Raw genomic sequence first — 17866 nt, 5'->3', positions numbered from 1 at the left:
ACAGAAGAAGAAGAAGACAGCAGTACCAGCTACCGTTAGAAACAGAAGAAGAAGAAGAAGCCTTCCCTCTCAGACCTGCTGACCCCAAGGCTCTCTGCGGTCACCCTGGGGCCTGCTTCTGAGAGGTGGGTGGTGGAGGGTTAGGGTAGGTTTGGGGTACCCTCTACATCACAGGTAAACTGTGTTGGACACACTAGGTTAGTAGATTGAAGCCCCCCCTGTAATTGGGGGGGGGGGGGGGGCTTTTTGTTTGTGGTGTGTTTCAGAGAGAAGCTTTAGAGATGGGTCTTTCTGTTATACTTATTCACTTCAGTTGTTGGCGTTATTGTTTTGGTGTAAATAAAAACACTTTCACCGTGACTCTCTCGACGTAACAGAACTTTATGTTTCTCATACTGCCTGAGCTGCAGCTCCTCTTTTCACCCTCCGTCTGAAACCAGAGCCCAGTCTCAATTCTGAGACAAAAGTGAAAATCTGGGGGAAATGTAAATGAAGAAACAGAAGTCAAAGGATGAGGCAGTGACCCACACACGAAACTCCGTTTATTATTCGATTATTTTACATTTGAATGACATCTTATATTTCATTTATAAAGAATGATATCGTAATTCGTCTCAAAGACTCTGAGACTAGAATCATCTTCAGTCGTGCATCTATCCTCTCATTGGCTGTAAACAACACTTCATGTGTATTCATTGAGATCACAGGTATTTGACGTTGGGGAGGACGCAGAGCATCTCAAACAGGAGGTTAGCTCCGGTCAGCGCCGTGTTTCCTGAGGGGGGGGGGGGAATATATAAATATAATGATTTAAACAAAATGAAATGAATAATGAAACAGAGTGTGTCGTACCGGTGGTGTCGTAGGGGGGAGACACCTCCACCAGGTCACAGCCCACCAGGTTCAAACCCCGACAGCCGCGGATGATCTCCACTCCCTGAGAACAGGTCACAGTCATTGAACAGCGACGGAGGACCGGCACGAGAAACATGCTCTTTGGGGAAATCACAATTATAACTTTTTTTACAAATCTGAAAATGTTGACTATTTCCAGCAGATGTGGACTTTTTTCAAAACATCTCAGAATCCCCTCTCCCCCCCCCCCCCCCCGTTATAAATCCAGTGGTAGTATTATAGAAGTGTCTCATAAGAACCGATGTAATACAGCAGTAAGCAGTAGTTACAGTACTCTACCTGTATGGGGGTGAGCCCGGCGATCTCGGGGGTCCCGGTGCCCGGGGCGAAGCCGGGGTCCAGAGCATCAATATCAAAACTCAGGTACACCGGACCCCCTCCCATCTGACCCCTGACCTCCTCCATCAGGGGAGCCAGAGACTTGAACCAGCACTCCTCCACCTGCACTACACGGAAACCCTACACACACACACACACACACACACACACACACACACACACACACACACACACACACACACACACACACACACACACACACACACACACACACACACACACACACACACACACACACACACACACACACACACACACACACACACACACACACACACACACACATATTTATATAAATATATACAATTTCAGAATCAAACAGAGCACTCTCATAATAACGTAACACAATCAGAGACTGGATATATATCCCCCCCCCCCCCCCCCCCCTCTCTGGTCGCTGAAATGGGGAATTGAAATTATGGGCCAAAAGTTGTATTTACAATTATTAAAAGTGAGCAGAGGACACCAAACCAACTGAGACCCGTCTGTCCGCTGCACTTACACACTGTATAACACACAACTACACACTGTACCACACACACACCTACACACTGTACCACACACACACACACACTGTACCACACACACACCTACACACTGTACCACACACACCTACACACTGTACCACACACACCTACACACTGTACCACACACACACACACTGTACCACACACACACCTACACACTGTACCACACACACTTACACACTGTACCACACACACACACACTGTACCACACACACACCTACACACTGTACCACACACACCTACACACTGTACCACACACACACCTACACACTACCACACACACACCTACACACTGTACCACACACACACCTACACACTGTACCACACACACACCTACACACTGTACCACACACACCTACACACTGTACCACACACACACACACTGTACCACACACACACCTACACACTGTACCACACACACCTACACACTGTACCACACACACACCTACACACTGTACCACACACACACACACACACACACACACACACACCTACACACTGTACCACACACACACCTACGCACTGTACCACACACACCTACACACTGTACCACACACACACCTACACACTGTACCACACACACACCTACACACTGTACCACACACACCTACACACTGTACCACACACACACCTACACACTGTACCACACACACACACACACACACACACACACACACCTACACACTGTACCACACACACACCTACGCACTGTACCACACACACACCTACGCACTGTACCACACACACACCTACACACTGTACCACACACACACACACTGTACCACACACACACACACTGTACCACACACACACCTACACACTGCACCACACACACCTACAGCTCCTAAAACAGGCTACAGCCGTTGTGTATTTTATTTTGTGAAGCACTAAATGGTTTTAGAATCATCTGGACTCTCTGTTTGTAGATATCTACTAAACTAAAGCAGAGACAGAGAGTAGGTCTGTTACACTGAGTGATATATATTATACACACTGCTCTGCTTTCTGCACGGACCTCTCAGCTGTTCTCTCTGGAAACATGGCGTCGCGATGAAAGCAGTTCATAAAATAATATCCAGGGATGCATGCAGAGCTGTGATTGGCTGAGAGAGGTCCGGCCGTGCGTAACGCCTCCACTGCTCCCGGAAATGCGTCCTCGGAGGAGCCGTGGAGGATCCATCAGTGTCTCCTCGGTTATAGCTCCTCTAGAGAGCCTCCTCTCTCCTCTCCTCTCCTCTCCTCTCCTCTCCTCTCCTCTCCTCTCCTCTCCTCTCTCCTCTCTCCTCTCTCCTCGGTTAGAGCTCCTCCAGAGAGCCTCCTCTCTCCTCTCTCCTCTCTCCTCTCTCCTCGGTTATAGCTCCTCCAGAGAGCCTCCTCTCTCCTCTCTCCTCTCTCCTCTCTCCTCGGTTATAGCTCCTCCAGAGAGCCTCCTCTCTCCTCTCTCCTCTCTCCTCTCTCCTCGGTTATAGCTCCTCCAGAGAGCCTCCTCTCTCCTCTCTCCTCTCCTCTCTCCTCTCTCCTCTCTCCTCGGTTAGAGCTCCTCCAGAGAGCCTCCTCTCTCCTCTCCTCTCCTCTCCTCTCTCCTCTCTCCTCTCTCCTCGGTTAGAGCTCCTCCAGAGAGCCTCCTCTCTCCTCTCCTCTCCTCTCCTCTCTCCTCTCTCCTCTCTCCTCTCTCCTCTCTCCTCGGTTAGAGCTCCTCCAGAGAGCCTCCTCTCTCCTCTCCTCTCCTCTCCTCTCTCCTCGGTTATAGCTCCTCCAGAGAGCCTCCTCTCTCCTCTCTCCTCTCCTCTCTCCTCTCTTCTCTCTCCTCGGTTAGAGCTCCTCCAGAGAGCCTCCTCTCTCCTCTCCTCTCCTCTCCTCTCCTCTCTCCTCTCTCCTCTCTCCTCTCTCCTCTCTCCTCGGTTAGAGCTCCTCCAGAGAGCCTCCTCTCTCCTCTCCTCTCCTCTCCTCTCTCCTCTCTCCTCTCTCCTCTCTCCTCTCTCCTCGGTTAGAGCTCCTCCAGAGAGCCTCCTCTCTCCTCTCCTCTCCTCTCCTCTCCTCTCCTCTCTCCTCTCTCCTCTCTCCTCTCTCCTCTCTCCTCGGTTATAGCTCCTCCAGAGAGCCTCCTCGACACTCGATCCTCGGTCCTCGAAGTGCATTTAGAAAAATGAGATGTCCTTCAACATGGCGCGCTGAAATCCATTTCCGGGTCACTACCGGAGGAGTCGAGGAGTCGAGGAGTCGAGGAGTCGAGGAGTCGAGGAGGGGAAATTAGAGTATTGAGAAACCTCTTTTGTGTGTCTGCCTCCCCTGCCCAGCTGTGTCTTGTCCTGTGATTACCCTTCTGAGTATTTAGTCTTGTCTTCCCCTTTGCTCCCTGTTCGGTCGTGTGTATGTTCCCTGCCTGTCCGAGAGTTTGTTCTTGTTCCTTGTTTCACCCAATTAGTGTGTCTTTGTATTTAATCAGCTTTTTTGAATAAAGCTCGTCTTTTGTTAATACTTATTGGTTCCCTTTTCTACTGCGTCTGGGTCCTCATACCATGACCCTGACAGTACGACCGAACCAGTATGGACCCAGCAGTATTTTTTGAGGATGCTCTTGATGAACTATCCTACAAAATGTGAAGGAGGGCTCCCTGTAAAGAGGCTCAGGAGGGCTCCCTGTAAAGAGGCTCAGGAGGGCTCCCTGTAAAGAGGCTCAGGAGGGCTCCCTGTAGAGAGGCTCAGGAGGGCTCCCTGTAAAGAGACTCAGGAGGGCTCCCTATAAAGAGGCTCAGGAGGGCTCCCTGTAAAGAGACTCAGGAGGGCTCCCTGTAAAGAGGCTCAGGAGGGCTCCCTGTAAAGAGGCTCAGGAGGGCTCCCTGTAGGGCTCCCTGTAAAGAGGCTCAGGAGGGCTCCCTGTAAAGAGGCTCAGGAGGGCTCCCTGTAAAGAGACTCAGGAGGGCTCCCTGTGAAGAGGCTCAGGAGGGCTCCCTGTAAAGAGGCTCAGGAGGGCTCCCTGTAGGGCTCCCTGTAAAGAGGCTCAGGAGGGCTCCCTGTAAAGAGGCTCAGGAGGGCTCCCTGTAAAGAGACTCAGGAGGGCTCCCTGTAAAGAGGCTCAGGAGGGCTCCCTGTAAAGAGGCTCAGGAGGGCTCCCTGTAAAGAGGCTCAGGAGGGCTCCCTGTAAAGAGGCTCAGGAGGGCTCCCTGTAGGGCTCCCTGTAGAGAGGCTCAGGAGGGCTCCCTGTAAAGAGGCTCAGGAGGGCTCCCCGTAAAGAGGCTCAGGAGGGCTCCCTGTAAAGAGGATCAGGAGGGCTCCCTGTAGAGAGGCTCAGGAGGGCTCCCCGTAAAGAGGCTCAGGAGGGCTCCCTGTAAAGAGGCTCAGGAGGGCTCCCTGTAAAGAGGCTCAGGAGGGCTCCCTGTAGAGAGGCTCAGGAGGGCTCCCTGTAAAGAGGCTCAGGAGGGCTCCCTGTAAAGAGGCTCAGGAGGGCTCCCTGTAAAGAGGCTCAGGAGGGCTCCCTGTAGAGAGGCTCAGGAGGGCTCCCTGTAGAGAGGCTCAGGAGGGCTCCCTGTAAAGAGGCTCAGGAGGGCTCCCTGTAGAGAGGCTCAGGAGGGCTCCCTGTAGAGAGGCTCAGGAGGGCTCCCCGTAAAGAGGCTCAGGAGGGCTCCCTGTAAAGAGGCTCAGGAGGGCTCCCTGTAAAGAGGCTCAGGAGGGCTCCCTGTAAAGAGGCTAAGGAGGGCTCTCTGTAAAGAGACTCAGGAGGGCTCCCTGTAAAGAGACTCAGGAGGGCTCCCTGTAAAGAGGCTCAGGAGGGCTCCCTGTAAAGAGGCTCAGGAGGGCTCCCTGTAAAGAGACTCAGGAGGGCTCCCTGTAAAGAGGCTCAGGAGGGCTCCCTGTAAAGAGGCTCAGGAGGGCTCCCTGTAGAGAGGCTCAGGAGGGCTCCCCGTAAAGAGGCTCAGGAGGGCTCCCTGTAAAGAGGATCAGGAGGGCCCCCTGTAAAGAGGCTCAGGAGGGCTCCCTGTAAAGAGGCTCAGGAGGGCTCCCTGTAAAGAGGCTCAGGAGGGCTCCCTGTAGAGAGGCTCAGGAGGGCTCCCTGTAAAGAGGATCAGGAGGGCTCCCTGTAAAGAGGCTCAGGAGGGCTCCCTGTAGAGAGGCTCAGGAGGGCTCCCTGTAAAGAGGCTCAGGAGGGCTCCCTGTAAAGAGGCTCAGGAGGGCTCCCTGTAGAGAGGCTCAGGAGGGCTCCCTGTAAAGAGGCTCAGGAGGGCTCCCTGTAAAGAGGCTCAGGAGGGCTCCCTGTAGAGAGGCTCAGGAGGGCTCCCTGTAAAGAGGCTCAGGAGGGCTCCCTGTAGAGAGGCTCAGGAGGGCTCCCTGTAGAGAGGCTCAGGAGGCTGCTCTTTCAAGGGCACGCCGGGAAGTGGCAGATCATTAAGAACTCACTGCCAGATTTTTTAAGGACATTTGTGACTTCCTCAGATTCCCCTGTTCCGTTGGGGGTCCTGCCAACTCCTTGTCCTGTTCCGTTGGGGGTCCTGCCAACTCTGTTTCCTGTTCCGTTGGGGGTCCTGCCAACTCCTTGTCCTGTTCCATTGGGGGTCCTGCCAACTCTGTGTCCTGTTCCGTTGGGGGTCCTGCCCACTCCTTGTCCTGTTCCATTGGGGGTCCTGCCAACTCCTTGTCCTGTTCCGTTGGGGGTCCTGCCAACTCTGTGCCCTGTTCCATTGGGGGTCCTGCCAACTCTGTTTCCTGTTCCGTTGGGGGTCCTGCCAACTCCTTGTCCTGTTCCATTGGGGGTCCTGCCAACTCTGTGTCCTGTTCCATTGGGGGTCTTGCCAACTCTGTGTCCTTTTCCGTTGGGGGTCCTGCCAACTTCTTTTCCTGTTCCATTGGGGGTCCAGCCAAAACCTTGTCCTGTTCCGTTGGGGGTCCTGACGACTCCTTGTCCTGTTGCGTTGGGGGTCCTGTCAAAACCTTGTCCTGTTCCATTGGGGGTCCTGCCAACTCCTTGCCCTGTCCGTTTGGGGTCCTGCTAACACCAGCTCTTGTTCCTGTCCCGTCCTCCGGAGCTGTCCCGTTGCCGCCTTCTTGCCCGTCCTTGTGCCCGGCCTCCTGAGTTTGCCCGCTGCGGCATTCGCCTCTACGACTTTTTGGGACTTTGCTGGGACGTCTGGAATCCGTCCCTTGAGGGGGGGGGGGGGGGGGGGTGTTATGTCACGATTCTTAGTTTTGTGTGTTTAGTTTCCGGTTTTATTTTTGAAATTCTGTTCTCCCTGTGTCTGGTCTTCCTTCTTGTGTTTGCCCTCCTATGTCTGATTGTCTCTTTGTGTGTCTGCCTCCCCTGCCCAGCTGTGTCTTGTCCTGTGATTTCCCTTCTGTATATTTAGTCTTGTCTTCCCCCTTTGCTCCGTGTTCGGTCGTCATCTTTTCACCAATGTTCCCTGCCTGTCCGTGAGTTCGTTCTTGTTCCTTGTTTGACCCCATTAGTGTTTCTTGTTTTGTAATCAGCTTTTTTAAATAAAGCTTTTCTTTTGTTAATACTTATTGGTTCCCTTTTCTTCTTCGTTTGGGTCCTCATACCATTACCCTGACAACCCCTCCGTTTGCGCGTTCTCGTGGATGGTCCTGTGGTACTGACCGTTGAGCGGCCCGACCAAGCAAGGAGGCAGAACGTCCAAAAATATAACCCGACGTGGGCATTTATTAAAACATGAACACATTACACACAGCCTCAATCCTGCTGCTGCTGTTCACGTGAGCCCAGCCTGCAGCCACCAGGATCTCACACACACCCACACCCAACAAGAAACAGCACTTAAATACACAGACACTAACAAGACACAGGTGAAGGGGGAGGAGACAACACAGGGCACCAGGTTCACACAATCAGCAACAGACATGGGGAAAGGGGAAGTTGTCGTCAATATACCTATTAAAACAATGATAAACATGTCCATGTGAGCTCTAGTAACGGCGTCTCGTCGTTACAGGTCCGCCATATTAAGTGCTGTTCCAAACCAACAAGTGTTGAGGGGGAGTGGCTGTTTTCAAGTCAGGAAACACGCTGTGTTGGTCCGTCAGGAAAAAAGAAACACCATTAAAGTTGTTTTGAGGTTAATTATTTGTATTCTTAATCCAAGAAATGCTGATCTGAAACCATTGTTACAAAAAGTTACGGAGTTGCAAGTGGTTAGGGTGAAGTTTGGAATTGGGCCTCAGTCAGTTAGTCAGTACCGTGTGTTACAGGAAGTAGCTGGTACCTGTATCAGCTATTGTATTATATACGAGGTACGTAGAACTAGATCTTATTGATCTCCGGTACCTGAGCACGGCTCCAGGCGTAGGAGTCGGCGGAGTAACCGGACCCCCGCAGGCCGATCTGCACCACCCGGCTGCAGTCCAGCAGCCCCTCTTCCACACAGCGTCTGAAGGGGGTCCCGTGTCCGATCCGCTCCCCCAGAACCACATCACTGGTGTCAGCGTGAGCGTCAACGTGGACCAGACCCACCGGGCCGTGCCTGCAGGGAACCACAAAGTATTACAGAGTATTACTGAGTATTACAGAGTATCACTGAGTATTACAGAGTATCACTGAGTATTACAGAGTATCACTGAGTATTACAGAGTATTACAGGGTATTACTGAGTATCACTGAGTATTACAGAGTATTACAGAGTATTACAGGGTATTACTGAGTATCACTGAGTATTACAGAGTATTACAGAGTATCACTGAGTATTACAGAGTATTACAGAGTATTACAGGGTATTACTGAGTATCACTGAGTATTACAGAGTATCACTGAGTATTACAGAGTATTACAGAGTATTACAGGGTATTACTGAGTATCACTGAGTATTACTGAGTATCACTGAGTATTACAGAGTATTACAGGGTATTACTGAGTATCACTGAGTATTACAGAGTATTACAGAGTATTACAGAGTATCACTGAGTATTACAGAGTATTACAGAGTATTACAGAGTATCACTGAGTATTACAGAGTATTACAGAGTATTACAGAGTATTACAGAGTATCACTGAGTATTACAGAGTATTACAGAGTATTACTGAGTATCACAGAGTATTACAGAGTATTACAGAGTATTACAGGGTATTACTGAGTATCACTGAGTATTACAGAGTATTACAGAGTATTACAGAGTATCACTGAGTATTACAGAGTATTACAGAGTATCACTGAGTATTACAGAGTATTACAGAGTATTACAGGGTATTACTGAGTATCACTGAGTATTACAGAGTATTACAGAGTATTACAGGGTATTACTGAGTATCACTGAGTATTACAGAGTATTACAGAGTATTACAGGGTATTACTGAGTATCACTGAGTATTACAGAGTATTACAGAGTATTACAGAGTATTACAGAGTATTACAGGGTATTACTGAGTATCACTGAGTATTACAGAGTATTACAGAGTATTACAGGGTATTACTGAGTATCACTGAGTATTACAGAGTATTACAGAGTATCACAGAGTATTACAGAGTATTACAGGGTATTACTGAGTATCACTGAGTATTACAGAGTATTACAGAGTATTACAGAGTATTACAGAGTATTACAGGGTATTACTGAGTATCACTGAGTATTACAGAGTATTACAGAGTATTACAGGGTATTACTGAGTATCACTGAGTATTACTGAGTATCACTGAGTATTACAGAGTATTACAGAGTATTACAGGGTATTACTGAGTATCACTGAGTATTACAGAGTATTACAGAGTATCACAGAGTATTACAGGGTATTACTGAGTATCACTGAGTATTACAGAGTATTACAGAGTATTACAGAGTATCACTGAGTATTACAGAGTATTACAGAGTATTACAGAGTATTACAGAGTATCACTGAGTATTACAGAGTATTACAGAGTATTACAGAGTATTACAGAGTATTACAGAGTATCACTGAGTATTACAGAGTATTACAGAGTATTACAGAGTATTACAGAGTATCACAGAGTATTACAGGGTATTACTGAGTATCACTGAGTATTACAGAGTATTACTGAGTATTACAGAGTATTACAGAGTATTACAGAGTATCACTGAGTATCACTGAGTATTACAGAGTATTACAGAGTATTACAGGGTATCACAGAGTATTACAGGGTATTACTGAGTATCACTGAGTATTACAGAGTATTACAGAGTATTACAGAGTATTACAGAGTATTACTGAGTATTACTGAGTATCACTGAGTATTACTGAGTATCACTGAGTATTACAGAGTATTACAGAGTATTACAGAGTATTACTGAGTATTACTGAGTATTACAGAGTATCACTGAGTATTACATAATACCCCTGAGTATTACTGAGTATTACAGAGTATTACAGAGTATTACAGAGTATTACAGAGTATTACAGAGTATCACTGAGTATTACAGAGTATTACAGAGTATTACTGAGTATCACTGAGTATTACTGAGTATCACTGAGTATTACAGAGTATTACAGAGTATTACAGTGTATTACAGAGTATTACTGAGTATTACAGAGTATCACTGAGTATTACAGAGTATTACCGAGTACCACTGAGTATTACAGAGTATTACAGAGTATCACTGAGTATCACTGAGTATTACATAATACCCCTGAGTATTACTGAGTATTACAGAGTATTACAGAGTATTGCTGAGTATTACTGAGTATTACTGAGTATTACAGAGTATTACTGAGTATCACTGAGTATTACAGAGTATTACAGAGTATCACTGAGTATCACTGAGTATTACATAATACCCCTGAGTATTACTGAGTATTACAGAGTATTACAGAGTATTACTGAGTATCACTGAGTATTACATAATACCCCTGAGTATTACAGAGTATCACTGAGTATTACTGAGTATTACAGAGTATTACTGAGTATTACAGAGTATCACTGAGTATTACAGAGTATTACCGAGTACCACTGAGTATTACAGAGTATTACAGAGTATCACTGAGTATCACTGAGTATTACATAATACCCCTGAGTATTACTGAGTATTACAGAGTATTACAGAGTATTGCTGAGTATTACTGAGTATTACTGAGTATTACAGAGTATTACTGAGTATCACTGAGTATTACAGAGTATTACAGAGTATCACTGAGTATCACTGAGTATTACATAATACCCCTGAGTATTACTGAGTATTACAGAGTATTACAGAGTATTACTGAGTATCACTGAGTATTACATAATACCCCTGAGTATTACAGAGTATCACTGAGTATTACTGAGTATTACTGAGTATTACTGAGTATTACAGAGCATCACTGAGTATCACTGAGTATTACATAATACCCCTGAGTATTACAGAGTATCACTGAGTATTACTGAGTATTACTGAGTATTACAAAGTATTACAGAGTATTACTGAGTATTACAGAGCATCACTGAGTATTACTGAGTATCACTGAGTATCACTGAGTATTACTGAGTATCACTGAACATTACAGAGTATTACTGAGTATCACTGAGTATTACAGAGTATTACAGAATATTACAAAGTATCACTGAGTATCACTGAGTATTACAGAATATCCCTGAGTATTACTGAGTATTACTGAGTATTACTGAGTATTATTGAGTATTACAGAGTATCACTGAGTATAACTGGGTATTACAGAGTATTACAGAGTATTACTGAGTATCACCGAGTATTACTGAGTATTACAGAGTATTACAGAGTATCACCGAGTATCACTGAGTATTACAGAGTATTACAGAGTATTACTGAGTATCACCGAGTATTACTGAGTATTACTGAGTATTACAGAGTATCACTGAGTATTACAGAGTATCACTGAGTATAACTGAGTATTACAGAGTATTACTGAGTATCACCGAGTATCACAGAGTATTACAGAGTATTACTGAGTATCACCGAGTATTACTGAGTATTACAGAGTATTACAGAGTATCACCGAGTATCACTGAGTATTACAGAGTATTACAGAGTATTACTGAGTATCACCGAGTATTACTGAGTATTACTGAGTATTACAGAGTATCACTGAGTATTACAGAGTATCACTGAGTATAACTGAGTATTACAGAGTATTACTGAGTATCACCGAGTATCACAGAGTATTACAGAGTATCACTGAGTATAACTGAGTATTACAGAGTATTACTGAGTATCACCGAGTATCACAGAGTATCACAGAGTATTACTGAGTATTACTGAGTATTACAGAATATCACTGAATATTACAGAGTACTACAGAATATCACTGAGTATTACAGAGTATTAATGAGTATTACAGAGTATTACAGAGTATCACTGAGTATTACAGAGTATTACAGAGTATCACAGAGTATTACTGAGTATTACTGAGTATTACAGAGTATCACAGAGTATTACTGAGTATTACAGAGTATTACAGAGTATTACTGAGTATTACTGAGTATTACAGAATATCACTGAGTATTACAGAGTATTACAGAGTATTACTGAGTATTACTGAGTATTACAGAATATAACTGAGTATCACAGAGTATCACAGAGTATTACAGAGTATTACAGAGTATTACTGAGTATTACTGAGTATCACAGAGTATCACTGAGTATTACAGAGTATTACAGAGTATTACTGAGTATTACAGAGTATCACAGAGTATTACAGAGTATCACTGAGTATTACAGAGTATTACAGAGTATTAATGAGTATTACAGAGTATTACAACGTATTACTGAGTATTACTGAGTATTACAGAGTATCACGGAGTATTACAGAGTATCACTGAGTATCACTGAGTATTACTGAGTATTACAGAGTATCACAGAGTATTACAGAGTATTAATGAGTATTACAGAGTATTACAGAGTATTACTGAGTATCACTGAGTATTACTGAGTATCACTGAGTATTACAGAGTATTACAGAGTATTACTGAGTATTACTGAGTATCACTGAGTATTACTGAGTATCACTGAGTATTACAGAGTATTACAGAGTATTACAGAGTATTACTGAGTATTACTGAGTATTACAGAGTATCACTGAGTATTACATAATACCCCTGAGTATTACTGAGTATTACAGAGTATTACAGAGTATTACAGAGTATTACAGAGTATTACAGAGTATCACTGAGTATTACAGAGTATTACAGAGTATTACTGAGTATCACTGAGTATTACTGAGTATCACTGAGTATTACAGAGTATTACAGAGTATCACTGAGTATTACTGAGTATTACAGAGTATCACTGAGTATTACAGAGTATTACCGAGTACCACTGAGTATTACAGAGTATTACAGAGTATCACTGAGTATCACTGAGTATTACATAATACCCCTGAGTATTACTGAGTATTACAGAGTATTACAGAGTATTGCTGAGTATTACTGAGTATTACTGAGTATTACAGAGTATTACTGAGTATCACTGAGTATTACAGAGTATTACAGAGTATCACTGAGTATCACTGAGTATTACATAATACCCCTGAGTATTACTGAGTATTACAGAGTATTACAGAGTATTACTGAGTATCACTGAGTATTACATAATACCCCTGAGTATTACAGAGTATCACTGAGTATTACTGAGTATTACTGAGTATTACAGAGTATTACAGAGTATTACTGAGTATCACTGAGTATTACTGAGTATTACTGAGTATTACAGAGCATCACTGAGTATCACTGAGTATTACTGAGTATTACTGAGTATTACAGAGCATCACTGAGTATCACTGAGTATTACATAATACCCCTGAGTATTACAGAGTATCACTGAGTATTACTGAGTATTACTGAGTATCACTGAGTATTACAGAATATCCCTGAGTATTACTGAGTATTATTGAGTATTAAAGAGTATTACAGAGTATTACTGAGTATCACTGAGTATTACAGAGTATTACAGAGTATTACAGAGTATCACTGAGTATCACTGAGTATTACAGAGTATTACTGAGTATCGCCGAGTATAACTGGGTATTACAGAGTATTACAGAGTATTACTGAGTATCACCGAGTATTACTGAGTATTACAGAGTATTACAGAGTATCACCGAGTATCACTGAGTATTACAGAGTATTACAGAGTATTACTGAGTATCACCAAGTATTACTGAGTATTACTGAGTATTACAGAGTATCACTGAGTATTACAGAGTATCACTGAGTATAACTGAGTATTACAGAGTATTACTGAGTATCACCGAGTATCACAGAGTATTACAGAGTATTACTGAGTATCACCGAGTATTACTGAGTATTACAGAGTATTACAGAGTATCACCGAGTATCACTGAGTATTACAGAGTATTACAGAGTATTACTGAGTATCACCGAGTATTACTGAGTATTACTGAGTATTACAGAGTATCACTGAGTATTACAGAGTATCACTGAGTATAACTGAGTATTACAGAGTATTACTGAGTATCACCGAGTATCACAGAGTATTACAGAGTATCACTGAGTATAACTGAGTATTACAGAGTATTACTGAGTATCACCGAGTATCACAGAGTATCACAGAGTATTACTGAGTATTACTGAGTATTACAGAATATCACCGAATATTACAGAGTACTACAGAATATCACTGAGTATTACAGAGTATTAATGAGTATTACAGAGTATTACAGAGTATCACTGAGTATTACAGAGTATTACAGAGTATCACAGAGTATTACTGAGTATTACTGAGTATTACAGAGTATCACAGAGTATTACTGAGTATTACAGAGTATTACAGAGTATTACTGAGTATTACTGAGTATTACAGAATATCACTGAGTATTACAGAGTATTACAGAGTATTACTGAGTATTACTGAGTATTACAGAATATAACTGAGTATCACAGAGTATTACAGAGTATTACTGAGTATTACAGAGTATTACAGAGTATTACTGAGTATTACTGAGTATTACAGAGTATCACAGAGTATTACAGAGTATCACTGAGTATTACAGAGTATTACAGAGTATTAATGAGTATTACAGAGTATTACAGCGTATTACTGAGTATTACTGAGTATTACAGAGTATCACAGAGTATTACAGAGTATCACTGAGTATCACTGAGTATTACTGAGTATTACAGAGTATCACAGAGTATTACAGAGTATTAATGAGTATTACAGAGTATTACTGAGTATTACTGAGTATTACAGAGTATCACAGAGTATTACAGAGTATTAATGAGTATTACAGAGTATTACTGAGTATTACAGAGTATCACTGAGTATCACTGAGTATTACTGAGTATTACAGAGTATCACAGAGTATTACAGAGTATCACTGAGTATTACAGAGTATTAATGAGTATTACAGAGTATTACAGAGTATTACTGAGTATTACAGAGTACTACAGAATATCACTGAGTATTACAGAGTATCACAGAGTATTACAGAGTATCACAGAATATTACAGAGTATCACTGAGTATTACAGAGTATTACAGAATATTACAGAATATCCCTGAGTATTACTGAGTATTACAGAGTATCACTGAGTGTTACTGAGTATCACTGAGTATTACTGAGTATTACAGAGTATTACTGAGTATTACAGAGTATTACAGAGTATTACTGAGTATTACAGAGTATTACAGAGTATTACTGAGTATTACTGAGTATTACTGAGTATTACAGAGTATTACAGAGTATTACTGAGTATTACTGAGTATCACTGAGTATTACTGAGTATTACTGAGTATTACAGAATATCACTGAGTATTACTGAGTATTACAGAGTATTACTGAGTATTACTGAGTATGACTGAGTATTACTGAGTATTACAGAGTATTACTGAGTATTACTGAGTATTACAGAGTATTACTGAGTATTACTGAGTATTACTGAGTATTACAGAGTATCACTGAGTATTACTGAGTATTACTGAGTATTACAGAATATCACTGAGTATAACTGAGTATTACAGAGCATTACTGAGTATTACAGAGTATCACTGAGTATTACTGAGTATTACAGAGTATTACTGAGTATTACAGAGTATTACAGAGTATTACTGAGTATTACTGAGTATCACAGAGTATTACTGAGTATTACTGAGTATTACAGAGTATTACTGAGTATTACAGAGTATTACAGAGTATTACTGAGTATTACTGAGTATCACTGAGTATTACTGAGTATTACTGAGTATTACAGAATATCACTGAGTATTACTGAGTATTACAGAGTATTACTGAGTATTACTGAGTATGACTGAGTATTACTGAGTATTACAGAGTATTACTGAGTATTACTGAGTATTACAGAGTATTACTGAGTATTACTGAGTATTACTGAGTATTACAGAGTATCACTGAGTATTACTGAGTATTACTGAGTATTACAGAATATCACTGAGTATAACTGAGTATTACAGAGCATTACTGAGTATTACAGAGTATCACTGAGTATTACTGAGTATTACAGAGTATTACTGAGTATTACAGAGTATTACAGAGTATTACTGAGTATTACTGAGTATCACTGAGTATTACTGAGTATTACTGAGTATTACAGAATATCACTGAGTATTACTGAGTATTACTGAGTATTACTGAGTATTACTGAGTATCACTGAGTATTACTGAGTATTACAGAGTATTACTGAGTATTACTGAGTATCACTGAGTATTACTGAGTATTACAGAGTATTACAGAGTATCACTGAGTATTACAGAGTATCACTGAGTATTACTGAGTATTACAGAGTATTACTGAGTATTACAGAGTATTACAGAGTATCACTGAGTATTACTGAGTATTACAGAGTATCACTGAGTATTACTGAGTATTACAGAGTATTACTGAGTATTACAGAATATCACTGAGTATCACTGAGTATCACTGAGTATTACTGAGTATTACAGAGTATTACTGAGTATTACAGAGTATTACTGAGTATCACTGAGTATTACTGAGTATTACAGAATATTACAGAATATCACTGAGTATTACAGAGTATTACAGAATATCACTGAGTATTACTGAGTATTACTGAGTATTACAGAGTATTACAGAATATCACTGAGTATTACAGAGTATTACAGAATATCACTGAGTATTACTGAGTATTACTGAGTATTACAGAGTATTACTGAGTATTACTGAGTATCACAGAGTATTACAGAGTATTACAGAATATCACTGAGTATTACTGAGTATTACTGAGTATTACAGAGTATTACAGAATATCACTGAGTATTACTGAGTATTACTGAGTATTACAGAGTATTACTGAGTATTACTGAGTATCACAGAGTATTACAGAGTATTACAGAGTATTACTGAGTATCACTGAGTATTACTGAGTATTACAGAATATTACTGAGTATCACTGAGTATTACTGAGTATCACTGAGTATTACAGAATATTACAGAATATCCCTGAGTATTACAGAGTATTACAGAATATCCCTGAGTATTACAGAGTATCACTGAGTATTACTGAGTATTACAGAATATTACTGAGTATCACTGAGTATTACTGAGTATCACTGAGTATTACTGAGTATCACTGAGTATTACTGAGTATCACTGAGTATTACAGAGTATTACAGAGTATTACTGAGTATTACAGAGTATTACTGAGTATTACAGAGTATTACTGAGTATCACTGAGTATTACAGAATATTACTGAGTATCACTGAGTATTACTGAGTATCACTGAGTATTACAGAATATTACAGAATATCCCTGAGTATTACAGAGTATCACTGAGTATTACTGAGTATTACAGAATATTACTGAGTATCACTGAGTATTACTGAGTATTACAGAGTATTACAGAGTATCACCGAGTATTACTGAGTATTACAGAGTATTACTGAGTATTACAGAGTATTACAGAGTATCACTGAGTATTACTGAGTATTACAGAGTATCACTGAGTATTACTGAGTATTACAGAGTATTACTGAGTATTACAGAATATCACTGAGTATCACTGAGTATCACTGAGTATTACTGAGTATTACAGAGTATTACTGAGTATTACAGAGTATTACTGAGTATTACTGAGTATTACAGAATATTACAGAATATCACTGAGTATTACAGAGTATTACAGAATATCACTGAGTATTACTGAGTATTACTGAGTATTACAGAATATTACAGAATATCACT

At 42.0% G+C, this 17866-nt stretch overlaps 1 protein-coding gene across 1 annotated transcript; it reads right to left on the bottom strand.

The window, feature by feature from the left end:
* Positions 1–525: 525 nt before the first annotated feature.
* Positions 526–8271, bottom strand: agmat (agmatinase (putative); the record flags this gene model as incomplete). The annotated part of the gene is made up of 4 exons (XM_079695739.1): positions 526–775; positions 853–937; positions 1195–1374; positions 8056–8271. Coding segments are annotated over 4 exons (555 nt in total), but the record flags the coding sequence as incomplete, so codon positions are not given.
* Positions 8272–17866: the final 9595 nt, after the last annotated feature.

Source organism: Notothenia rossii, assembly GCF_949606895.1.
Source record: "Notothenia rossii genome assembly, contig: scaffold_507, whole genome shotgun sequence".
Lineage (NCBI taxonomy): Eukaryota > Metazoa > Chordata > Actinopteri > Perciformes > Nototheniidae > Notothenia > Notothenia rossii.
Note: the sequence above shows the minus strand (reverse complement) of the source record. Positions and strands in the feature narration are given on the sequence as shown.